The sequence below is a fragment of the Phycodurus eques genome, chromosome 3 (assembly GCF_024500275.1).
Source record: "Phycodurus eques isolate BA_2022a chromosome 3, UOR_Pequ_1.1, whole genome shotgun sequence".
NCBI lineage: Eukaryota > Metazoa > Chordata > Actinopteri > Syngnathiformes > Syngnathidae > Phycodurus > Phycodurus eques.
In genome coordinates, this window is record NC_084527.1 from 5,169,502 (window position 1) to 5,194,505 (window position 25,004).

Below are 25,004 nucleotides of genomic sequence, written 5' to 3' on the forward strand. Positions count from 1 at the left end.
AGAAGGGGGAGGGGGGGAAAAAAACAAAAAAACAATGCTTGGTGACTTTGGAGCAAATACTTTATAGAACACCAGTGTGCATGATATACCATGACAAAACGTATCTTACATACATGGACACATCTTACACAAGAATCGCTCTTTGTACACATTCCATAGTGCAGTCAGCTCAAAATACTTTTAAGACAATTTGACTCGTAGGTGAAGGTGGGACAATGTCTCTGGGGGTGCACTTGCAATAAAAGTGGGTTGCATTTACATCTGTTGACATCATTTTTAAATCAATGACTGACCTGATCTTCATTTCTTGGGAACACAAACAGCACTTGTATATTTAATTATGTATGCACTTTTTTTTTTTTTTTTTTTAAATGAGAGCCCTCATTAATAGACTTTGGAAAGGTACACTAAATTTTTGTCAACCGGTACATTGGTTTGTCACTGGGGTGTTTTTTTTTTTTTTTAGAACATACCCTTTTAGAACCTGGAGTCCAATAATTAGCCGTATGAGATACAGCGGATATAGAAAGTCTGCACACCCCCTTTTCAAATGGCACAGTTTTTGCGAAAGACAACAATGCTCATCACTAAAAGAAACACCATACTTCCCCTCTCAATTTTTTTTTTAATTATTATTCCCCAATTGAGTTGGACAGGTTATATGTCACATGATCCACATGGTGGAATAAGATCTTTTTTTTTTCTTTTTCTCTATAGCTCAAGAACCTAACATTTGAACTGAGGTGTGTAGGCTTTTTAAATCTTCCATATATTGCAGTAAATTATGTTAGAATATTTTGAGGGACAAAAATTTATTCTGTGAACAATTCTATTTCTGTATTGATTTGATGCCAAACTGTTGTTTTCACACAAGTTGCTGGTTAGTAAAATGATAGTGTTGACCTGTATGGTGGTAAGTAAGGACAGGGTTTTATAGATGATGTTGGTGTTGTTGTTGTTTTTTTTTTGCATAATGACAGATTTGGTTGAGATTTTATGCTTACTTTTACAATCTTTCTTTGAAAGCTGCATTTCTATTTCTGGTAGGTCCTTGACTAAGATGACACTTAGCAGAAACATTCCCATAACATTACCACCCAAAGGAACATGAAATCAAGCAGTAGTCCATCTAGGCTGGTGATCCAGTCCATGACATCATGTTGAGAGGCATGTTTAAATAGATAATTCTTCACAACATGGCTTAGAAAGTCCACAGAGAGCATTGTCAAAGTCTCACAACTGTTGTAGTTATAGTGGCATTACAGTGGTTGGGTTTCAAAGCATAAGCCCCCCACAACTTCTATGGCTTGTTTCCGATATACAACATTGTTGGTTTCACTTGTAATAGGTGAAAAGGTCAAGGTGATAGCATGGGGAGGATGGCGATGCATGAGGCACTCAGCGTTATTTAAAAGGTGTAATGAGAAAAGTTCTGGTTTTCTAGCATGAAGTATAAAACGCCAATAAATTTGAGATGTGACGAGACGTTTCCAGGTATTTTTGCCAAGGATAAAAGATGCAAAAGCAGACATCACTTCTGTATTTAAAAAAAATTATAATAATAATCAATGGATCTTTCATGTCCAGAAATCTTGGTGCTTCACCACAAATGAAGCATAGCGTCCTTAGATCTTTTGATACACACATTGTTCATAAACCATCATAAACTGAATAGTGTGTCTTTAAGATGGTGGAAACTGATAGAGATTAACACGGGACGAGGGAGTCCTCCGTTCTGCAGGCTGAAGACATTGATTTGTCTTCTACTTAGACAAATTACATTTATGCAACGCAAAACACATTTGGACTACGGTAATTTGATACTCTCTAAATGATGCTTGGATACCAAAGTTCAAAACTGGAAGTGCATTATTACCAATGCATTACTTAGTTTTCACGCATTTAATGGCTTGAATTGCATCTGTATTGCTTTCCAGTTCTCGTATGGTGGGAGTGTTCGATCTAAAAAAAGATTATATTAAGCCTGAGAAACTGAGATCTAGTCACTATAAATACAGAGTTAATGGAGTTAAATACTATATATGAACTTGGATTTCATGTGTGGCAAGGGGAGATGCCAAATCAAATTTTGCTGGAAGGGAGTTAAATAGTAATCTTGCAGGTGTTAAAATAAGACGAAAGAAGAGTGTTGTCCTTCACGACTCCTCTACTTTGTAGAAATTTCTTCAGACACGACAGGAGCCCATCTACCTAAAACCTTTTGCTTGGGTCAGGCTGCTTCAACCTGTTGCAGGTGGCCCTTTTTGCAACAGTTGGGTATTACGAAAGCTCAAAACCCGTGTTCATACTGATGGCGTATCGCAGCTTGTCACGCAAGATGCTCTTCTTGCTGTAGTTGGGCAGCTTGAGCAGGTTGAAGCATGTGGATGAAGTTGGCAGTCGACCACCAGGCTCCTTTTTACGGATTGTGAAAAAGCCTCTGAGGACGCTGCCAAGGGTGTCCCCGGTGTCCTGGCCACAGGAAATAAACATTAACGATTCAAGCTAGAAAGACTGACTGCAGACAAAGAGGCTGTGCGTCATAGCTACATTACTACACATTCAGAACCTGCGCATCTTTAATAGTTTGTTTTTTTACTTTCTAAAAAATTGACTGAGCATCAGTCTCACCTGGTCATCTGACACTTCCACACAACGGATTGAAAAGGGTGGCTTGAGGTAGGCAAAACCTAGGAGAGGAGGTCTTGAGCAGCTTGTAACAAACTGCAGAAGAGGAAAAAGGAGTCAAAGGAAACAACGGGTGATACAAGTGAATAACACCGTGTGTATGAAAATGAGCATACTTTGAGGAACATTGCCCTCTCCTCAGCTGTGAAATCACCGGACAAGATGTCCCAAAGCCAGATGATGACACGGTGGCTGCTATGAAAACCTCCATAGTAGACTGTGTGCTTCCTAAGTCATACAGACAGCAAGGCAACTATTTCGACGGAAAGAAACTAATACAAATCATGTACTCCGACTGGAGCATAGTCACACTCAAACTTCTAAAATAGTGCCAAGGTGGAGGCGGGTAAAGATCAAGCACATACTTGAGGTCATCCAAGTCAATTTCAGCATTGTCTCCTGAGACTAGACGCTGAACCTCGGGTGTCGAAAACATGTGCAACCATTCCGGGTTGATGATGCTGCGAAAGCCCCGGATGAAAGCTCCAGTTTGCTCCTTAATCTGAGTGTGCATCCGGAAGTGAGCCATGAGGTGGATGTAGCTGAACCTGCAGACACAATGACTCAAACTAGAATCATAGAATCAAAACATTTTAAAAGCCTGATATTGACTGACATACTTATTTTCATTGGTGACAAGCATGGTCTTCCCTCCAGGAATCAACTCATGACAAACTAGCTGGATGGAAAAATACAGCAATTAATCGTGGATGAAGTGCGCACTTTTAAGAGCACAGTGGAAGTTACAATTGCGAATGGCCTTTTTATTATTTATCAGATGAATATTTGACCGATTATCATATTTTCCCCACACAGGATTTTATGAAGGCTACAATTTGACTCGGCAACAGATTTATCAAATTTCAATCATTTCCTATTGGGAAATGATTTTGAAAGCTATCCAAATTGGAGGTCCACCACGTCCGAAAACAAATTGTGTTCCACCTTAGCGGTATTAATTTTTTTCAATCCTCACCTGTCCCATAACATCTTCATCATAGGATAATGAGAGTCCCAGATCCCCTACATCTCCATCATAGCGCTGTAAAATATACATAAAAATATAAGCTATCATGCACGGACTAATCTACAGCAGGTGGGGGTCGGGGGGGGGGGAATAAAAATGTGGCAAATGACAGTTAACAGGTTTAGTGAACCTTGATGGATGTGAGGTTCTTGTAAAACTCAGAGTCCAGCGAGGGCAGCTCATCAATGGAGCTGTAGAAGGTGCTGTGGTGATGACCCAACACTTGACTGAGGAAAAAGGAGGCAAAAGGCACATCCACCACAATGCCCTAAACACACACAGAGGATCCCAATGTTCCACAATATTCTCAATTGAGCACAACTTCATGGGAGCATTTCTGCAAGTGCCACAAATACCTCGTAAACAGCTTTCCCTAACATCTTGCCCACAAACTCGAAGAGCTGCAGATGGTTCTCATGGATGTAGGAAGTAGGTGAAGGATACAGCCTCTCATTTCCACTCGTGGTCTGAGAAGAATACGACAAAAAGCGGAAGCTGCTTGAAAACAAGAAGTAAAATGTTTTGTTTTTTTTAATTTATGATTTACCTTGAATAAGTTGAGAGCAGGGTTGAACACTTTCTTAATGATCTCTTCTAGAAACTCTTTAAAGACACCATCTTGGTCGATACCGGCTTCGTCCACTCCCAGGTCGTTCACAAACTTGACACGAATGACACCTTTTATGGAATTCACAGGTAACCGGCGGAGCTGATCATAACCGTCCTAACATGCGAGACACACACATTATAGGGAACCGCACGTACATTTCCCATCATCCATCTGATTTGTGTTCGTACCTCTAACATGCGTGAGCGGCGAATGGTAATATGGGTGACATGCGGCGAAGCGGAGCTGCTTTCGACCAACCCAAGATTCTCTTTTTCTTTCGTGACGATGTTCCTAAACAGCAGCACCCTCTGAAATGACAAGCGGTGGAGAGAGAATGAATAGAAACTATAAAAGCCAAATAAGAGGCCACAGACCACCGACGTCCAACAATTCTGATTTGAATCAACAACATATTCTACCCCTTCATAGATATGAACCTCGTGCATACTCCTGAATTTTGCTCAGTTTTACCCTACCACATGCACAAACTTGGATCCTTACCACAATCTAATTAGAAAGGCAGTACTGCATTTTCTACATCAACACATCCGGTAAATACTTCAGGCTTCGGACACAGCTCTGCCAGTTAGTATTATAATGGTATAAATGTATGCCATAACAATAAATATGACATAATAACTCACATTTTTATGAGGAATAACATGTGGGATATATTGCAGTAACAGCTGGGCTCTTTTCTTGCCTTTCTCAAGCTCTTGGAACAACAAGCTGGGTTTTAAATCCCTGAATACAACAGATGGAAGATTGAAAAAGATGAGTTTGTCAAAATAATCCCTTATATGTTTCAGACGTAGAGAGACATTCTCAGTTTGTATTCACTTGCGTAACCAGTGGTCATCAAGGGTAAATCTTCGCCGACAGTCACGTTCATAAAGCACCATCAACCAGCCGTGAACGCTGTAGAATAACTCCAGTTTCTCCCCCTTTGCATTCTCTGTTAGACACACAAGCGTATGTTTTGCTCATTCCTGTTCTGAGGCAAGCAATTGCTGTTATGTAACATTAGGTACACCTGCACAAAATAATGAGCGCCAATATTTCCCATTATGCTTCATGCAGTACAGTTCTAATCCACACCACTGGAAACTACAAACCCATTAATAAACATATTTTTCACATTGATACCTCTGTGACCTTAAAAAGGGAGCTAAATCATCTTTCTGTAGAGATTAAATTTTTGTTTTACTTATGCCTCGTGTACTGGGAACTCATTAGATTGTGCAGGTGTACCTAATTAAGTGGCATATTTGTGTATGTAAAACAGTTAAGCAAACTTTTTTGTCGTATTACCACAACCGCTTTTTAATATAACGTTTTAAACTCTCGACGTAAACATTCTTGTGAATGTAAAGACCACAAAGTGGATCACTCACCTAGAATACCATCCCATATCATTTTGTACACAAATGTGTTAAGAAATGAGGAGATAGTGAGGAGCTCCTCTATTTTGAAAGAGGTCTGCTCTTCGTAGACTTCAATGTCATCCAGGATTCTGAAAGACATTGGCAACTCATGAACATGCGCAATGCAAAACCATGCAATAAATGAAGTCGCAAATAATTACGTGATGAGGTGCCGTGAACAGTCGCAGAAGAGCATGAGCATAGCGAGGAGCCTCTTGGACTCTTCAGTGTCGTTGTTGAGACACTCCATGAAAAGTTTGAGGCCTCCCTGTGGGCCAAGCTCACAGATAAAAGCCCACAACTTGGGCAGGAGGTCATCGAGGTGCGTCAGACCTGCACGCAGGGAACACAACGTGGTGACTGTCCCTTTATAAGTCTCCAAATATTTGAAGATAATATTGACAGGCCGGTGTACTGACCGGTGAGAATCTGGAGTCGTATTTGCGTCAGCGTGGATAGAGCGGTCTGGTAGAGCACACAAATGCTGCACACCTTCTGAACTTCAACAGAGTCCACCCTTTTTCCCCCAACCGGTTTCAAGATGTTTCGTACAGAAGCAGACTTCTGAAATGCTCGCTTGAAAAGGCCTGTCAGTGGAGGAGCGCGAATAATTCTTTGGTCCATTACTTTTACCACACACACACTCGAAAAAAAAACAGCTATTAAATCAAAGAGACAGATTTGGATTCATAACCCTACTTTTAACAGGCAGGTTATTTTGCGATGTGCTCGGTAGTGCGGGCGAGGAACTTGGCTCCTGACTCTCTAGCTTCTTCGAGAGGACGTCACTGAAGAGGGTCCGAATGACAGGCACACCCCACAGATACTGCAGCTGCTTGGTGACCAGCGGCATTGATTCGTTAAGACTACAAGAAACAGAGGACCAGTTTTTTCTTCAAGGAAAAGTCAAGACACATACACTCACTGGCCACAACAATAGGTAAACCTGCATTATCTCATCCGATACAATATTGCAGCTTTACTGAAAATGCTTTTACAGACAAAATGATGTCATTTTTATTGAAACAACTAGATGGTCATTTTTTGTTGTTGTATAAAACGTTACTGCACCATACAGAGCGGTGTTTACATTTGCTTATTCAGCTACATGAGAAAGGCTATATACTGTAAATATTAGACACACCTCTCGGTACGATGCAGCGCAATTCGAAACCACTGCAAACTACAACGACAACATATAATCAGTTTCCTATTTTATACTATTTTTAATATTGTAAAATATTAGATATTATTGTGAGCTGATGCAGTCCTGGGCAGTATGTTCAAACAGATCATGATAACAGGAATTGCAACAGTTAAACATAAAATACATCGAACTAAATATATGTGATTTTGATGAAAATATGGTCTAAAATTCAGAATCCAATGTTTAATGTTGGGGGGGGATAGTAAAAACCGTAATGTAAAGGGAGGGGTACCTTTGATGATAAGCCAGGCAGGAAAATGATGACGATGACGATGACAATAATAGACCTAATAAAGATACTCGTTAAAATGTGTACTCATTTGTGAATTGTTTACGTTGCTAAGAGCTTATGGATGATGTTAAAAGTCCCACCGCTTGAATGAATGAATTCTATTATTACTTCTTATGGGGAAAAGTAATTTTAAATTCTATCAATTTCAAGGTCAAACAGCCTCCGAGAATATATAGTCTAGGGTCCACTCTATACCTATTCGACAATTAATCACAATATCCAACCACCTGCTATACCACTCGTCCTCATAAGGGTTGCAGGTGACAGGGGCGGAGCCAGGGGATGGCCAGGGGTGCCGCGGCCACCGTAAAACTGAAGGCTGGCCACCCCACCGGCAACCCCCCACGTGCATCTGGAAACATCTGGAAAGTAATTTTTGGTTGAATTTCCTTCAGCAAAGCATGTATAGAATGTCTCCTTTACTGACCCATAGTCTACAGTTTGGGAGAACCAGCCCAGGACAGGGTGCCAGTGGGTGAGGTTGGACTTCTTTTGGGACACATATCTCTGGCAGTAGGACAGCATGTCAGTCAAGTCCTTCACAAAGCGACTGGTCTCCTCCTCTATGATTCGCTCATTGAGGAAGCCCAAGTGGATCAGGTTACCTAAATCAACACAAGGAAAAAGGAATACAATTATTCTCTCGCCTGTAAAGTATCAGTTCTGACTAAGCACGGTATCTCAAATACTGTACCAAGTAAGCAGAGTGTGTGGCTTCCCTCAAGACACACACAGATATCAGAACACTGCTCCTCACGGCTGAGAATCAGGATAAACTTCTTTAAAAGGCCATGTGTCTGGATCGAAGTAATACACTGTTGCAGGAGAGGCAACATTAAAAACTGTACCTCTGAGGATGTTATTGTAGCAATAAGCATTTTTTTTTATGTTATTCATGGCTGGTTTTGTACCTCTGGAGTGAGCATACACAGGTGCGACGTCACAGCTGGAACTGACATAATGTGAATGAGGAATGATCTGAGCAGGTTGTCTGAGAAGTGAGCAGCGATGACTGGTCTGATTTAAAAGAAAAAAGAAAAAAAAACAGGAGAAATAAACTGATATCAATCTTTTTTTTTTTAGCCTCAAACAGCAGTTCACTTCATTTCACCTCACTCACCTTAGCGAGAGAGTAAAAATAGCTGTTAAAGTGCCTTTAGAGAGAGCTGGTTTGGAACGAGCCAAGCCGTTGGTCAGCAAGATCTGCAAAATTATTTTTAAAAAATAGAAATAAATGTCCTTAATGGAAGCTGGCAGAAAAGCCAAAAACTGTGTAGCAATGTATTAATGAGCAGAACTCAGAAGGAATACCTTCACTGGATACACTTGCATAATCAGATCTAATATATGAAGTGAAGGCATTTTGCCTTTACAAAGGCTCAGTTGCGCAGTTTTGATTACATTTTTGGAGCGGTATTAATTCAAAATTATGTGGTTGGTACCACTTTAAAATAATGACACATTTATAAATGGTTTGTACATTTTGTATTACTTGGTCAACATTTTGTGTAGCTTTAAGGCCCTATGTTGAATCTTTAGAGCAGAACAACAGGCAAAACAGTGACCCTCAATTTAGAATTTTGTGTACTTTTGCAAAATGTAATTTCTTTGTGCAGATGTACCAAATGTTGTTGCTAGTGAGTGAAGACTGTATTTGATACAGAACCTGTAGTGTTGAATAGAAACCCTTTTGATTGAGATAACCCATGATATTCTCACAGATTCTCGTCAAGGCCGGTCGGAGAGCTTCTCCTAAAACAAAGAGGAGGAAAAAGCTCTGTTATGGCCAACAATATCAGACGGAACGATAACATTAGCGTGGCTCCAGACCTACCCTTCCCTCTGACAATCCGCCATGTTGATGTGTCTGTGAATGTGACCAGCATGGTGAGGTACAGCGTTACCAATTTGTTGTCCTGCAGTATATCAGGCTGGAAATCATAAAACAAATCCATCAAGTGACCTAAAAACCTTGAATATTGTGCTTACTGATCTTCAAGACTTGATTTAACCTTTAAGTTTTTCAGTAGTTGACAGCAGGTCCACAGCACATCTTTGATCTGTTTTAGCCAAGGGATTGTTAGATCTTTGGAGAGTGCCAAAGACACGTACCACACCTGAGACCCAAATTAAAAACAATTGATATGAGACAAATTCACGTGTAAAGTTGTTTGACTAGAAAATAAACATGAAAACACTCACTTTAGGCTCATTTTCAACTTCCATGCTGGCAAGAATAGCTCTACAGAGTTTCTCAAACCTCTGTCCAAAAAACAAAATAGAAGATTAAAAATCAACTAGAACAATTATAAAACAGATATTGATGATATTCAATGCAAGATTCCGGTTTCAGTTAATAATGCTTATTTTTGATTGTGTACTTTGCAGCTGGTGTAGAAGTGCACGTCAAACCAAGAATTGTTTCTAGTATTTGGTAAAATAAGGTCATTAAAATATTATAAACCACCTTCATTATGATGCATTGCCGTTCTATAGCACTGCAAGCTACAATAGTAAATTAATCAATCCCTGACCATGTAAAACAAAACTGTGCATTATTGTCATTGTAAATGTATTTTTAATACCACTTTTGTATTGGATCTAATTATGTGCAGGTGTACCTAATTTTGTGGCTGGTCAGTGCATATAACAAATAGTCTTCAATAAGATGAGACAAATACCACAACTCTCCTCTGAAATTAGAAAAACAAACAACACTATTGTTGGTTATACTCACTGCCTTATCCTCCAAGTGGAAAATGAATAGTAATTTACGAGCAATTTTAAAAATTGAAAGTGCATTTCTTTTTGATGTTGCAGCAGCAGACTCAAAATAGTCATCAACTTCTTTCCTGGTAAGACAATGAAAAAAGAATATCAACTATTTGTAGAAGGTATCCCGTAGGAGCAATGTTTATTTTGCAAGTAGACAATCAAGTCACGAGCACCTTATTTGCTTCTGGAGTCTGCAGCGAAATAGAAATCGTCTGACCAGGGCTTGGATGAGGATTGCTGCCCTCTCCTTCTCCTTCTGACCTTTCCTCTCTTCTCTGGCCTGCCTGGCTTTATCCAGGAATTCAGACTTCGAGCTTTGAGGTGCACCAAACATTGTGCACCCTAAGGATGAGAGCACTACATTTTGAACACCGTTGAAGTACAGATGTTGATATCTGCTCACAACACTTACCTCCACTGCAGAAGTTCTCGTGTCAAGATGTTATCTGGGCCTGAAGGCTCATTTGGTGCTATACCTCCATAGTTTTGTTGTTGTGTTTGGGGCCCGAGCAGACGCAAAAGCCGATAAACAATGTGGACTAACTCGTCATCTCTGGATAAACGAGAGACACACTGATAACGGAGCTGAAATAGTTAGCATCCAGGGCTAGTTTGAGACAAGTCTCCATAAAATGTGGTCCCGCACTTTAGTTTCTCGTTAATTTGTTGATATTTAGCATCATTTAAAGATGATTGTTAATCCTTTGCCGATGACAGTCTCAGAAATAGGAGCTAAAATATCATTTTAACATGTAAACAATGAGAGGCGAGCCGATCCGGAACAGCGACTGGAACCATTAATCTACGGTGTCGCACAGAATTATTTCCGGGTAGCATTCTTTTCGAGTATGAATAATTTAGAAGTAATACGAAATCTACGAAATCGGGGTGATTTAAAAAAAAAAATCAAAATGATGATGTAAAAAATCCTACTCAGTCTGAAACCTTTACAATAGTATAATTGTATGTATCGTTAGTGGCGAGGGATATTATTGATATATATATTTTTTTAATTATGTGAGTTAAACACAATGGAACAGATGTTTTTTTAAGTGTAGACCTGCATTGTTACTTATCTCGTCCATGTCTTGATTATAAACCGAAATGATTTACGACGAAATAATGTAACTGTGCCTTTAAGGAATGAAAAAACACTGAATGATGATGAAGTCATTCCCAACTGCGTAGCCACGGACCGGAAGGAAGTGAGTGCTAGCTGACGTACGTTAGCAAGCTACAATTTCGAAGTCTGCTGTGGCTTCTATGGTAAATATCATTCTATTTTCCTTTTAAATCCCACAGCGCCAACACTACGTTTGTGTAGTGTGCGCTACATCCATTCTAATTGTAATTCTGGATTTTTCTTTTAACCCTGTTTAAGCGCAGAGACAGCATTGAAATAGCCACGAGCTAGCGCGTTAGCCTTGCCTTCTTAAATCAAATTACTTCATTATTCAATTACTGGACAAGAGCTGACAAACCCAAAGCGTTTATTGTGTTTACGAAAAGTAATATACGCTTAATTTGTGATATAGCCCTCAATTCCACGTATTTTCCCTCGTCGCTGTATTTTGTTTAACGAAACTAAACTGTGACGTGAACGAAAAGGGCAAATCAATAGGCTAGGCTAGTAGCCACCAAAGTGAATACAGAAAGGGCCAAGTCCTGTTTACATTGACATTCTACTGAAATGAGACTCTTACTTGTGTCTATTTAGAAAGAGTTGAGAAAGATCCTTTGAGTGAGTGCAGGGACAGAAAACAGGAAACGCCATCAATTATGAGCATAATCAACGTTAGTTGTTCTAATAATTACTGTCCTTTGTCATCATCAGGGGGGGGAGAAACAATCATCCAGACAAGCTGCTGTGCCACGATTGTTTTGTGTGGTTGTGTTCCAGGAAGAGATGTCAGGAGAGAGTGCCGTGAGCTCGGCAGTGCCGGCAGCTACAACCCGGACTACATCCTTCAAAGGTTCCAGCCCCAGCTCGAAATATGTGAAGCTAAATGTGGGCGGGGCACTGTACTACACAACAATGCAGACTCTAACCAAGCAGGACACCATGCTTAAAGCCATGTTCAGCGGCAGGATGGAGGTCCTCACTGACAGTGAAGGTGAGCTACCCGGGAAACATACATTATATTTTTTGGTGTGTCTCGAGAAATCAGAACGACGCCCATCCATTGTAGAAAAGTGGAATTTATTGCAGTAGTTCAATTCCAAAAGTCAGTGATCCCCAACCACTGTGATGTGGCACATCAATGTGTCGTGAGAGATCATCAGGTATGCCGTGGGGAATTATGCAATTTCCGTACAGTCACCCTCTGCGCCACGCCGCCCACTAAAACTTTGTTCAGTGAAGAGACGACATATGCCGAAGGGGCTTAGTGGTGTTTGAATCTGATCAAAATTAACTTTGGTTGTAAAACTCTGTTTCATTGCTTGTCAAGGTTGGATTTTGATCGATCGCTGTGGGAAACATTTTGGAACGATCCTGAACTACCTGAGAGACGGAGCAGTGCCATTGCCAGACAGCCGGCGGGAAACCGAGGAGCTGCTTGCAGAAGCCAAGTATTATCTCGTCCAAGGCCTCGCTGATGAATGCACGGCTGCCTTGCAGGTACTTCCTGTCACAGTTAACAGCACAGGTTGTCAACACATCCTTAAAAAAAAATCATAATAATGGTTGTCGTGATTCTGACATTTTAAACCGTATTGCACTTATATGGTTTGAATGTTGTTTTGTGTTCCACCAGGTGGCGCTCTTCACTTGTGAAGATCGTTTTCTTTGTGAGGAAAAAGTTTTCAATTAAAAAAAAATCTCTTTCCCTGCAGAACAAAGAAACGTATGAACCGCTATGTAAAGTGCCGCTGATGACATCATCCAAGGAGGAGCAGAAGCTTATAGCAACTTCAAATAAGGTGTCTAGCATCATTTTGTGTTTTAAATCAAAAACAATTTTGCCACTTTCTCTAAACACATTATTGTTTTCACAGCCTACGGTCAAACTGCTGTACAACAGAAGCAATAACAAATATTCCTACACCAGGTGAGTATTTTCTGCAATCAAAAGCTGTGACGCTCTCATAGGAACAAAAATTGGCTGTATAAATGAGCTTAATGTTTTTTTTTTGTTTGTTTTCTTCAGCAATTCTGACGACAACATGCTAAAAAATATTGAACTGTTTGACAAGCTGTCGTTGCGGTTCAATGGCCGTGTCCTTTTCATCAAAGATGTGATCGGGGATGAGATCTGCTGCTGGTCCTTTTACGGGCTGTGCCGTAAGATAGCGGAGGTGTGCTGCACCTCCATCGTTTATGCCACCGAGAAGAAGCAGACAAAGGTGAGTAAATCTTAGCATTCTCACAGAACCATTATAGACTTTTTCATCACTACACGATACATCACATGTCGCAAAAGCTCAAGCGATCTCCGATTAAGAAAACAAACGGATTGAATGATGATTTTTAGCCTTCTTCTCTACCGCCGTGGTTTGAATTTGTGAAGCGTAAGCGGAAAAGAAAATGGTATGCGAGGTAAATATTCGCAGGTAGACGGAATGCCAGCTGTAATTTACATTGTCAACGGGTAACACACATGGTGGAAAATCGGACCGAGTTAACACTAGTCACTCGTGTTCTGCTCCCGGAAAGCACCTCGTCACCAATTGTTTACAATACAAAGATTACGAAAAGTTTCTATTCTCTCTAATATTTTTGTGTACCTCTGCATGTGTGAAATAGGTGGAGTTCCCTGAAGCTCGCATCTATGAGGAGACCCTCAACATCCTCCTGTACGAATCCCACGACGGGAGAGGGCCAGACAACGCCCTGCTGGAGGCAACAGGGGGCGCCGCGGGACGATCCCATCACCTGGATGAAGATGACGAGCGAGAGCGAATCGAGCGAGTTCGGAGGATCCACATCAAACGACCTGACGACCGCACACACCACCACCAGTGACCTCCCACTCTTCTTAGCTGAGGCCTTGCACAGCACCGCACCCGTGCCTTATACCTCCCCTCTTACATCCATTACCAGGAGACTGTATTAGTGGATTGTTGTGCAGTTATTGTGTCCGCTGTGTCTTCTTTGTTGTGGTCTGACTGACTGACTGCAGTGTTTGTTCACTTGTATCACTGTTGTGTAATTATGTTGTAATACACACAAGTGGATGAAATATTTCCAAGTAATTCTTCTGCCATATTTAGTTTGAACATTTATTCAGTTTGTGTTCGCACCACAAAATGTTTGTTTCCTACAGCGGGAACTTGAGCTGTCACCTGAGGTGTCATGTGCACTTCATGACGGGTAGATGCTGAGGTTGGAGTGAATGAGTGTAACCAGAGATCACCCTGGCAGCAACAGAGTCCTGTTGACATACTTTTTAACAGGGAGAGAAATTAGAGCTGTTCTTTATCACAGAATGTTCAGTTTTCACAATTGCAAATTGATATGTGTAACAATCACTCGTAGATCTATTGTACAGAAGTGAACATATATGTATGTTTTTTTATTTATATATATCTCAAATATATTTATATGAACGTATTCTGGTTTTGTTTTGTATGGTCTAATTGCTAGGAAACACAAAGCTTCTACTGTACACTCACTGGACAATTTATTAGAGACACTAACACAATTAACTCCTATACAAAAAGCTTTATCAAAATTCTGCCTTGACAAAGACAATGCTGAGTTTTTATAAATTCTGATAATATGGTTATTATTGTGATTGTAGTCGCAATCAATTACACTGGGAAGTGTTTCTAACCTTATTTAGCAACATGGAAATAGAAACGTTTCTCAGTATTCAACCATTCATATATAGTTCTATTAATACCTCTTGTAAAGTATGTTTGATGGTATGAATGTCAATGTAATCATTAAGATGATGTCGTTCATCAAACAGGCTCATCCTAAAGTGCTTTTAAAAGTCTGGCTGGACGTGTATCCCGTGGCGATGTTGAGCCAGCTTTGGGGCATCTCCCATGAAAGATGCAGGGGCCTCTTTTGTGTCTCCTCTGCCCCTCGTGTTACCTCGGCCTGGCCCGAGTGGCAACCTGAAGTGGCAAAAGTTGTGTGATTCAGCTAAGTACTTTCCCTGCCTGAAACTCAAAAGCATCATGTCATTTATCCGATGAAAGTTTGTCATGATGACGACAGTGAACGCACCACCATGAGGTGTCCATTCTTGGCCTTGTACACCATCGGCTCCGGGCCTGTGCTGAATTCTACTGCGCTCTCTTTCCCAGCCTGAATTTCTATTTTGATGCTGCACACCGATGCAAACACAAGATATTTTGATTAGCATACATATGCTGCATATTGTATCATTATGAATCCACTCTTTAGCATGGCATTTTCTGACTTACCTGCCCTGAAGCACCCTGACCACGTTCTGTTTATTAGCAATGATGCTGAGTTTGGTCACCAGCTCAAACAAGTGGTTGCATTGCAGTACAAGATCTCCCTGAAACAGTGTCACTCATTTATCACGTCAGAAGAAGTGACACCGTCCGATACACTCCCTGGCCACAACATTAGGTACACATGCACAATCTTGAGATCCGAGCTGTGTTCAAACAAACTGTGTTTAACTATGTTGCGATAGTCATTTTATCTTTATGGTAACCAACATGTTCTAAAAACTATCAGTACGCTGCAGCGCAGTTCTGCACCACTGCAAACTACAATCACAATAATAAACATAATTACCTGAAAATTGAGAAAGAAAAGAAAAAAAGAAAAAAATCTGCGATTCAGTGAAGCCGCTAAAAGTGAACCTCGATATACATCAACAGATGACTGTAAAGCTTATATAATATTAACCGAGTAGATCAATAGGTGTACCTTCTCTTTGGGGTCCTCACATGTTATGTGTAACACAACGATGCTGTCTGTCAAATTACTGACTGAAATCCCTACAACGGAAACGTAAGAGTTGAACAGCTGAATCGTAAAGGACGGTGAGTAGGTGACAACAATGGTGACCTTTAAGCGCGGTATATAAAATCTTCTGCTTGATCCTCGCCTCCTCAACCATGTAGGCCGCCGCCTGAGTGAAGATGAGCTGTCGCGGCCTCGTTTTGAAACCACTCCTGTCGTATTTAATCATCGGGACGCTGTACTGCAAAAACATGCGTGAAAACACGGCAGAGTTGATTTCATGTGAGTCGGTCAGAGATGAAAACCAAAAAAATGTGATTTACCTTGATGTGCTCATTTGGAAGCATCTGCAGGACCCTCACATTAATATCTTCATCACCTAAAAAGATAATTGTTCATAGACGTCTGCCTTATTTCCTCAAATAGTGTCTGGAGATGTTGATTTTCTAAACTGCAGAGCATACTGCGCATTTATTTTAATAAAGCATCAATGAAGTTGTGGAAGAGTGGAGCTGATATCTTGCTACTTTTGTATTACTACTTGGAATTTGAAAAAAAAACTCACCAAGTAGTTCATCATTTAAATGGGATAAAAAATGAATATACATTTTGAAATGTTGCAATGGAAAAATATGTAACAAATGTCATGTGACTCTTGATCATGTAAAAGCTTTGTGGGCTGGATTAAAGAGCAGATCTTGCTTTAAATTCTGCGAATAAGAGTGGGAAAGATCGTTTGTCCATTTGCACCCTGCGATTAACGGGCGACGAGTCCAGGGTGTAGCCGCCTCTTGCCCAAGCGACATGGGCAAGAAAATTATTGGATGGACTAATTGTTTCCACAAGTCACGTTATGATAGCAGAACCTGTCTGAAGAATTTTAGAAGACATGTATGCAATATGTAAGAATATGTATCTGACACTCACTGATTCTGGTGTCCACAAAAGGTTGGGCAACACTTTGGGGATAACTTTCCTTTTTCCCCTTGAACATGGAGCTGGCAATGAACTTCATCTGAAGCTAAAAGAGGAGGAAAATGCAAAAAGTGAAAAAAAAAAAAAAAAAAAAAAAAAAATCTAATTGTATTTTTACGTGTTAGACTCATGTGTTACCTGTGTTTTTTTCTGGGTTGTGATTCCTCTTACGTATTTCCGCACCATGAGGCGGTAGTGCAGTTTCCGAAGTAGTTCTGACGTCTGCAGCAGGGAAGAACAAGCAAAGGTTAACTGGCGCGCAGCCAAATAACATGCACTCGATTTGTGCGTCGATGTTGTTTCCGTATACCTCGGCCAGCACGTGTGGCGGAGATAGCCAAGTGCTTTTATCCAAAACTGTCTTCGGCAGGTTGTCTTTGAGCCTGTTCAGGTAATTCTGCCTCACAAAGACCAAATACTCAGAGTTGTCCGTGACTTTTGCTTGCCCTCTAGTCATGTAACCTTTGATAAATCTGAAAGTAAAATGGTGTCCAGATGAAAGTTTCCCTTTCCCTTGAGCTGAGCTGTACGTGATTCTCAGCTTGTTTTCTTACTGCTTAATGACTTTGACAGCCCACGCTCTCTTGTCTCTCTCCTTCCTTGCCTGCACTCCTCTCCAGCACGTCTCAATCTTTGTTGCTGAGGGGCATCGAACATAAAAAGAAAGTGAGATCATTAAGCTTTACCCTAGATGTAAATCACTCATGACTGGAGTGAGCATCTCATTCACCGGCCTCCTTCTGTTTTCTGAACACGCCCTTTGCCCGGTAGCCTTTGTATTTGGCCTGCAGTCTTGTTGCTGAAATATCGAGAAGCATTCATTCAATGTGCAACTGGTGATGACCAGATGTTAATTATAGTGAGTTGGCTCCCACCGAGTTGATGTTTACACTTTTCAAAAGCGTCCTCAGTGGCATAAAGCGTTCTTGGATGGCGGATGAATATTTTGGTTCTAGTTGTATAAAAAAAAAAAACAAAAAAAAAAAATTATTTTATTTTATTATTTATTTTTTTTTTAAGTTAAGCGTTTTAAAAGGTGACGGAATACAATACAATACCTATGATTAATCCAGCTCTGGACAAAAAATAAAAAGGTTCTTAGCCTGACACTGGGAATGCATGCTATAATCACAGCTAAACTCAGGCCAACAAACGACATGAGGTGACTTCTGTATGAAGACACTTTTCTCACCTTCCCATTTTGTACTCATTTGGAAAATAGCCCAGATGTTGAACCAGCACCAAGACGCCGTCAGCGGGTTCGCCGCTCCAATGTGGCCAGGTGGCTGGGCACAGAGCTTTATAACTGTTCAATGTGACATATATATGCATCAGCATATACTGTATGTTATACAAGGAACCGTGGATTTGTGATAAGCATAATGTCCGAGCCTTGTGTCGCTTCATACCGCTGTAAAAACACCTCATACTTCCGCCTGTAAGCGAAACCAGCACGTCTGACTCTCAGGTGCTGCATCAGGCCCAAATATTTGATCTGGTGTCTGATCAGAGCTTCATCAAACTGTCCTGGGTCGGAGGAGGTTAAGTGAAAAAACAAAAAGCAAACAAAAAAAAAAACATCTTGCATCTGCATTTAAAAAAATAAATAAATAAATTGAAGAAAAAAAAAAACACTTTTAATAAAGGTACCTGGTTTCTTGGACTCATTGGATTTGAGGCAACGTATGTACCAGGCGTCTTTGGCCACGAGGATCTCTGTCAGCTTCAGCAGGCTGCTCTTAAACTGGGTGGCCACCTATACACAGAACGCGGTTTATAATCCCGATTCAACAGTTCATCTGTCGGGTGCACATGGCTTGAAGATGAGATTTCACACTGCCACTGACAGAAGTTACTGAACTTAATCTGAGTGATGTGACACTGTGTTTGACAGTGCGATGGTGAACACGGGAGAACTTACAGTTTCTGGTCTTCGCCTGCTGTCTGGGTCCATGCAGGAGAAGCACTGCCTCACAATGGCGTTTTTTGATTGACATATCAACTAGGAGAAGGTGGGAGAACACAGACACAGACACACACACACACACACACACACACACACACACACACACACACACACACAAATGCACCATGATGTTGACTTGACTGTTTAAATAATGTATTATTAAACATGTCTGTTCATATTCCCCCCCCCCCCCCAAAAAAAAAAAATCATGAGTTTTCAACTTTAAAAAAAATGAACAATAAAATCTCATTGTATACTTACATCTTTAATATTTTTATATAGGAGGTCATTATTTTTGTCCAGAAAACCTTCAAAATGAATAACAAATGATGACATTTTTGACCAGGTTAAAACAGTATTTACATTTTGAGGGCTAAGAAATAGGTTGCGCTTGAATTTACCCACAACACAATAGGTGACCTCTCCGGCATAATGCAAGAGACGGAAATCGCCTCTCTCCAGCGTCCTGCGTGTCTTTTTGTCTGCCAGCTTGTGTCTGTGTACCAAGAGGAAAAGGATGGGGACAGAAGAAGATCTTCACCAGCCTCCAGAGAGCAGATCATTGCTAAGTGAAGTTTGAATAGTACATTTGCATTTGTTTTATTTGAAAAATGAATCAATCGAAGCTGAGATCTCCACAGACATGCATGACTGTAGTCCCTATGAAACAACTGCACTACAATCATGACTTATTATTCTTAACGAAACACTGATAACGCGACCTTTCGGCAGGAATTGAACTCACGAGACAAAGTGAGGGTGAGTCCCCATTTTTTCTTCCAGTCTCTCCAGGAAGGTGAGGTCTGTAGCCTCTCCTGGTCGGAGACACTCCTCATCCTGCAGGGTCAGATTCATTAGTGCGGAATCGTTTTCATCTCCCATCGAGTTCAGGATTTTATGTTTATCCGAGGAGGCGCATACCAGGATTGATATAATCCCTCTGTGTCGCTCCTCTACGAGGTCACAGATGATCTTGTTGTTGAAGAACTGCACCGGCTCCCACTGAGGAAAACAAAAGTGTGAAATGGAACACCATTCAACATCAAACCAACGTTAACGCAACTTTTATGACCTCAATATCCTCCGCTTCGTATTCTTCCTGCTCTGCCTTGAGCGTGAGTTGGATGAAAAGTTGCTGCAGCTTCTCATTGCAGTAGTTTATGCAGAACTGCTCAAAACTGAAGGGAAAAGACACGAGCGGAAGATAATTACGCATGGTATTACATTTGAATCTCAATTTAAAAACATTTCCAAAAAAATCTCCAATATGTGGGAGATGAATTCACCATACATACCGGTGCTGCAATATGTACAACATGCTAACCCTAACTCTAACCCTTTAAGTAATGCCTTATTAAAATAGGACTCTCTGTTGACTTCTACAATGCAGGGTGAAACATAATTACTATATACTCTGTCACATTCATTACTTTTTTTTCTGGTTTTACCTTTATTACATATTTAAACATGATCTTACCTACTTTCTTTGCACTTTGCCCTTAAAGAGCTTCTAAATTTGAGAGTGCTGCTAAAGTGAAATTCATTCTGTTTGCTGTAACATTTGACAGTGTTTACAATGACAATAAAGGATTTTATCTTTGGTTTTTCCATGTTTTACTTTGTTAATCTAGATATTTAGGTCAATTCAATCACAGGGGCACAAAAAAAAACCCATTCACATTCACATACTGTATGTATAAACACAGTAAATACATAAATAATAACTTAAATATACATAAAATCTTATCTGTGACGCACAAGGACGGCAAGTGACATACCTGTTGATATTAAAGACTTCAAAACCATAGATGTCCAAAAGTCCAATGACAGTTTTCTTTGACGGATCCTGAAATGAAAAAAAGAAGAAGAAAATGTTGCACAGTGTCGTCCTGTTTGGCAAAAATGTCGCTATTTTCACTAGCTCACAGTGTTCTCCATGGACGCATTGATCCTGTTTACCAGCCAGGTGAAGGTATGCCCATAAATGGCCTTGGCCAGGGCATCCCTTACATAGATGGCGCGATCCAGAATAAACGGACTGAGCACCTTGAGAGAAAGCCAAATATCAATGAGCTCATGTTATGTTTGGTTTGTGCAACAATTTTTTTTTTTTTTTACAAAGTGATTTTAACAGTCCCACCTGGTCTGTTTTGGCTTCAATTTTCCTGTATGTCAGACCTTCCTGTAGACTGTTAGCATCAACTCCAAGAAGCTGCAATGAAATGACCTTTTTTTAAAACTTTTATTTATTCTTTTGCTTAACATCAGTGACATATCGTGTAAATTTCTTACGTTTGAGACCCAGTGCAACTCTTCATTTTGGTTGTTGAGGCTGGCGTGACCTTTACTGTCAGGCTCAAACTTAACGTTGCCCAGGTGAAGAACACTCGCAACAATCCCAAACAAGTGCTGCACACAATTCGCAAGGCCATTAAAATGATTACTGTTGACTTCAATTCGAAGCATCGGCGAAAATTACCTAACTTACATTAGTGTGGATTGCATCAATGTCAATAACTTGAAGTGCGTTTTTGACTGTCTTCCAGTCATTTCTGTCATTGACGGAAGGCACAATGGCGCACTCTCCCTGTCGGAGAGTTGACACAGTGACAAGTGGCGACGGTCCAGTTACCATGCATCAACATCGGAGATCGCATACTTGCACATACTTGTGTAAGATAGCTGTAATGCTGGCGGTCCCTCTCCAGGCCCAGCTGGTGCAGCAGGTCCTCCTCTCCCCCATCCAGGAGCTGGTAGAAAATGTGGAAGTTTCTCTCGCCGTGGTTCTGATGCACCACCCTCGACTTCTCGAGCAGGTAGTTCAGGATGTGGCCACCAACTGCGTCCCCCTGTTGGATATGAGCCTACAGGTAGCAGCTCGACTACTTTCACAAAGAACAGAGTGTACTGTAGCGTATATGTCATAGACTTTGGTCCAGTGGATGATTTTGTATACCCCTCTTGGTCTCAGTGTCTGAGGAAATGTAACAATTAAGAAACAATTAAGAAAGTTACAAGTTACAGTAGTTAAAGCAGCGTAATCTAGAGATCCAACACATGAAGTGAATCAGAAGGCGTGTAAAAGTGCATCAAAAGCCTGTATGGTGCTCACTTGTGATTGACACTGCCATATTTGTCTACTACACTATTGTGCATGTACAGTAGTCTGCAGTGGCGGAGAGCTGTGCAGTACTGCGCCAAACTGAGAGCTGTTTCTAAGAGTGATCAAATATTAGAAACAGTTCTCAGTATGTAACATGGAAGTATGCAACCACCTAATGTTCATCTGTGACTCTGACCTGTCCTACCTCACTATCAAACTGAATGTCCATATACTTCCCAAACCGACTCGAGTTGTCATTTTTCAATGTTTTGGCATTCCCGAAAGCCTGCGGAGAGAGACAATCATAAAATTCACACAAGCCTGACCTGTTTTGGAGAATGTCAGTACAGCACAAAAGAGTGTTAAATAAGACCTCCAGGACAGGGTTGGACATGAGCATCTTGTCCCTGACAGTGTTTAGTAGAGCGGTGCTTGGACAGCTGACTGCATAATACTGTAGAATCTTTTTGGATGCTTCCGTCTTCCCTGCTCCGCTCTCTCCTGAGATGAGGATGAAGTGATTGCTGAAGTCAGCCAGCATGGTGTGGTAGGCGTTGTCGGCAAGGGCATAGCTACGTACCAGCGGTAGTCATGATGTTAGGTGAAAGGTAATCATTATTTGGCTCATTTTCATAACATTTCATCAATAATGGTAAAGGCACTTGATTAAAATAAATAAATAAATAAATAAAGTTCTAGTATAGCAATTTAAACCCATGCAAAATTTAAGACATGCAATAGTTCTGCCATTTTCACAAATTCCCAAATATTCATTCATATTGCATAAAAATAACTATTTATTCTCTGTCTGCGACTGTGTGAATGCAAAATGGCTGTCTCATCCTGGCACTTCAGCTGACAGATCCCTCCGGTGTATTGCAGCAACACAACGAGGCTCTCTCCGGTGGAATTAACAGTAAAGACAGCTTGAGTGACAATGGAGGAAAGTTAGTAGCGGAACCCCCAAAAAGTAACTCTGAAGACACTAAGATGCATTTGTGTCAGTTTTCATGGAAAAGGCATATTAAACAATATGGGCAAAAAACAAACAAAACAAAAAAAAAACTATTTATACAGTATGTATGTCCAAAAATGTAATTAGCATCTTCAGAAAACAGAAACTTCATTTTGGACAGCTAACGGTTAAGCCATTTTGGCATTTAAGGTTTGACATATATTACTTTGAAATTTTTATTTCTTAGAAACAATTATGACCCTTTGATGGATAACAAGTGCTAATATTTCAATAACTCATATCAGTAAAATGAATTGATTTTCAAATTCACTGAGCCAGGTATTGAGCAAATGATACGAAAATTGTTTGTCACTCACATGTGAGGTGGAAGCTCATAAAAGTTGACCCCCATGTACACATCCATCTGTTCCTTATTGTAGATATCCAACTCTTTGTAGGGGTTTACAGACACCAATAAAGTGCCAATGTAAGTCTAAAAGAGTCAGTCAAAGTTATAGAACATTCATTTGTAAAAAAAAAAAAAATGTCGAGAGTTCTGTATACCACTCACATAAATCAGATCCTTGGAGAAGCGTTTCTTAAGGTTGCTGAGGAAGGCTGCCTCTGAGGTCTCATCCAGGAGAACAAAGTCCTGAATGCCAACCTGGTTCCTGGCATTAAGTGCACCCTCCATGTCCATCTCCACCTGGGCAAAGCACATTCTATTAGCCAGCATTGAGGTCATAAAAGAAGAAATAAACGGACTCTTGTTGTCCACACTTGACTTCCTTCTGTGTATCCTATTAATGTGTTTCCAGAGTGCTGAAGGAACATTTCCATTCAGTATATATGTAATGGAAGTATATTTCTATATTGTATTCTGTTCTGTATCGAGAAAGATCAAGTTGGTACAATTTGTCAAAATGCAGAAACTAACACGCTACTTTCATCATTCGTCATTTCCCGCTAAAGTGTACTGTTTTCATTCACCATATAAGCTACTCACTTTGAATAACTTCTCTCCAGCAACCAGTTACAATTTCTATATTTTGCTGTTGGGGTCAGAAGACCTTTTTGGTTCACAGTGAGATTCAAACCTCTGATGCCACTTCTCACAAAATTAACTTTTCCACTCTAAATCAATGCATTTAGACGCATATGATCAACTTCTGACTAAATAAAATGCCAACAGCAAGTGTGACACATATCTGTAGGACAATAATGAAAACTTCCCCGTATATTTGTAGCGTGTGACAAAATGTTCGAAAGGACCGAAGCTATCGTCACATCGAGCTCGCCGGTCACCTCGGCCCCCGGCCCGCATGTTTCACCAGGGCTGATGCACCAAAGCAAACGCAGCACACTGTGCAAATGGGACATTGGGGAGCCCCCCAAAAAGCGGCGGCGCATTCAACAAGCATAGTGGGAAAAATTCCACCAATCTGTTTTGCATTCTCACCACCAACGTTCGGACCAAAGGTTTTCACAGCTTTTGTTGGTTTTGTATTTTCTCCTTCTCTCTTTTGGAAGTCCTTTGATTCTCAATTCTCTCTGTAAAAACATTTAAAAAAAGATAATCCATTGGATCTAATTGACACAAAGCCCTTCACACCCTCCCATCCTGCCCCCTATCCTTCGCCTATGGCCCTCATTTCTTCTGAGAAAGGCCAAGTGTTTTTGTCCTGTAAATACCACGAAGCAGAGACAAAAAAGATGTCTTTAAAATGCAGTCTACAATCCATTACACATATTCCCCCTGCATATCCATTCAGTAATTATTCATTAGAAAACATTTAACGTCACAATCGATTTCACACTAGGCAGTCGAAACACAATGGAGGAGATTTGGCCTATTTTGGGGTGAGGACTTCAGGAGGGGTGGGGGTGGGGGGGGGGGGGCGGATGGGTTGGCTGTACAGAGGAAGGGTGAAGGCGAACGCTGGAGAAAGAGGTGGTGGGGTTTTTTTTTGGGGGGGGGGGGGTGATGGGCGCAGTATTTGTCTGATTTGAGAAGCTCTGAAACAGGGCCGTCTTGAGACAACGGGGCAGACTAAATAGTGCAGTAACGGCCTCTGCCCCGCTGCTTGCTGTG

General features: G+C 40.7%; 3 protein-coding genes across 5 annotated transcripts; 1 reads left to right on the top strand and 2 right to left on the bottom strand.

The window, feature by feature from the left end:
* Nucleotides 1-412: 412 nt before the first annotated feature.
* ube3b (ubiquitin protein ligase E3B) lies at nucleotides 413-10,850 on the bottom strand. 2 transcript variants are annotated; one of them, XM_061671654.1, is made up of 27 exons: nucleotides 10,436-10,850; nucleotides 10,197-10,365; nucleotides 9,986-10,100; nucleotides 9,451-9,510; nucleotides 9,261-9,365; nucleotides 9,083-9,179; nucleotides 8,915-9,000; nucleotides 8,369-8,451; nucleotides 8,160-8,265; nucleotides 7,943-8,063; nucleotides 7,676-7,853; nucleotides 6,449-6,615; nucleotides 6,169-6,336; nucleotides 5,911-6,082; nucleotides 5,720-5,838; nucleotides 5,166-5,280; nucleotides 4,970-5,069; nucleotides 4,514-4,633; nucleotides 4,263-4,439; nucleotides 4,072-4,182; nucleotides 3,846-3,983; nucleotides 3,665-3,730; nucleotides 3,309-3,367; nucleotides 3,054-3,236; nucleotides 2,805-2,916; nucleotides 2,632-2,724; nucleotides 413-2,472 (listed from the first exon to the last, which is right to left on the bottom strand). In XM_061671654.1, the coding sequence occupies exons 2-27, from the start codon at nucleotides 10,355-10,357 to the stop codon at nucleotides 2,281-2,283; spliced, it is 3,204 nt and encodes a 1,067-aa protein (XP_061527638.1). In that variant the 5' UTR covers nucleotides 10,358-10,365; nucleotides 10,436-10,850; the 3' UTR covers nucleotides 413-2,280. The 2 variants fall into 2 exon arrangements, with proteins under 2 accessions (XP_061527638.1, XP_061527639.1); XM_061671655.1 differs by lacking the exons at nucleotides 413-2,472; nucleotides 2,632-2,724; nucleotides 2,805-2,916 and having other exon boundaries at nucleotides 3,148-3,236; nucleotides 3,309-3,363.
* Nucleotides 10,851-11,209: 359 nt separating this feature from the next.
* kctd10 (potassium channel tetramerization domain containing 10) lies at nucleotides 11,210-14,575 on the top strand. 2 transcript variants are annotated; one of them, XM_061671657.1, is made up of 7 exons: nucleotides 11,210-11,289; nucleotides 11,924-12,137; nucleotides 12,474-12,643; nucleotides 12,859-12,945; nucleotides 13,021-13,073; nucleotides 13,173-13,368; nucleotides 13,769-14,575. In XM_061671657.1, the coding sequence occupies exons 1-7, from the start codon at nucleotides 11,287-11,289 to the stop codon at nucleotides 13,985-13,987; spliced, it is 942 nt and encodes a 313-aa protein (XP_061527641.1). In that variant the 5' UTR covers nucleotides 11,210-11,286; the 3' UTR covers nucleotides 13,988-14,575. The 2 variants fall into 2 exon arrangements, with proteins under 2 accessions (XP_061527641.1, XP_061527640.1); XM_061671656.1 differs by having other exon boundaries at nucleotides 11,212-11,289; nucleotides 11,858-12,137.
* A 390-nt stretch (nucleotides 14,576-14,965) lies between these two features.
* myo1ha (myosin IHa) lies at nucleotides 14,966-23,618 on the bottom strand. The gene is made up of 31 exons (XM_061673320.1): nucleotides 23,484-23,618; nucleotides 23,290-23,405; nucleotides 22,331-22,529; nucleotides 22,163-22,243; nucleotides 21,524-21,703; nucleotides 21,343-21,441; nucleotides 21,147-21,263; nucleotides 20,995-21,066; nucleotides 20,781-20,900; nucleotides 20,633-20,700; nucleotides 19,927-20,032; nucleotides 19,776-19,856; nucleotides 19,600-19,691; nucleotides 19,256-19,350; nucleotides 19,116-19,162; nucleotides 18,810-18,890; nucleotides 18,539-18,644; nucleotides 18,298-18,415; nucleotides 18,081-18,194; nucleotides 17,764-17,840; nucleotides 17,619-17,687; nucleotides 17,443-17,527; nucleotides 17,199-17,361; nucleotides 17,027-17,110; nucleotides 16,841-16,934; nucleotides 16,237-16,292; nucleotides 16,019-16,154; nucleotides 15,878-15,948; nucleotides 15,400-15,497; nucleotides 15,200-15,299; nucleotides 14,966-15,087 (listed from the first exon to the last, which is right to left on the bottom strand). The coding sequence occupies exons 1-31, from the start codon at nucleotides 23,610-23,612 to the stop codon at nucleotides 15,061-15,063; spliced, it is 3,081 nt and encodes a 1,026-aa protein (XP_061529304.1). The 5' UTR covers nucleotides 23,613-23,618; the 3' UTR covers nucleotides 14,966-15,060.
* Between the last annotated feature and the right edge of the window lie 1,386 nt (nucleotides 23,619-25,004).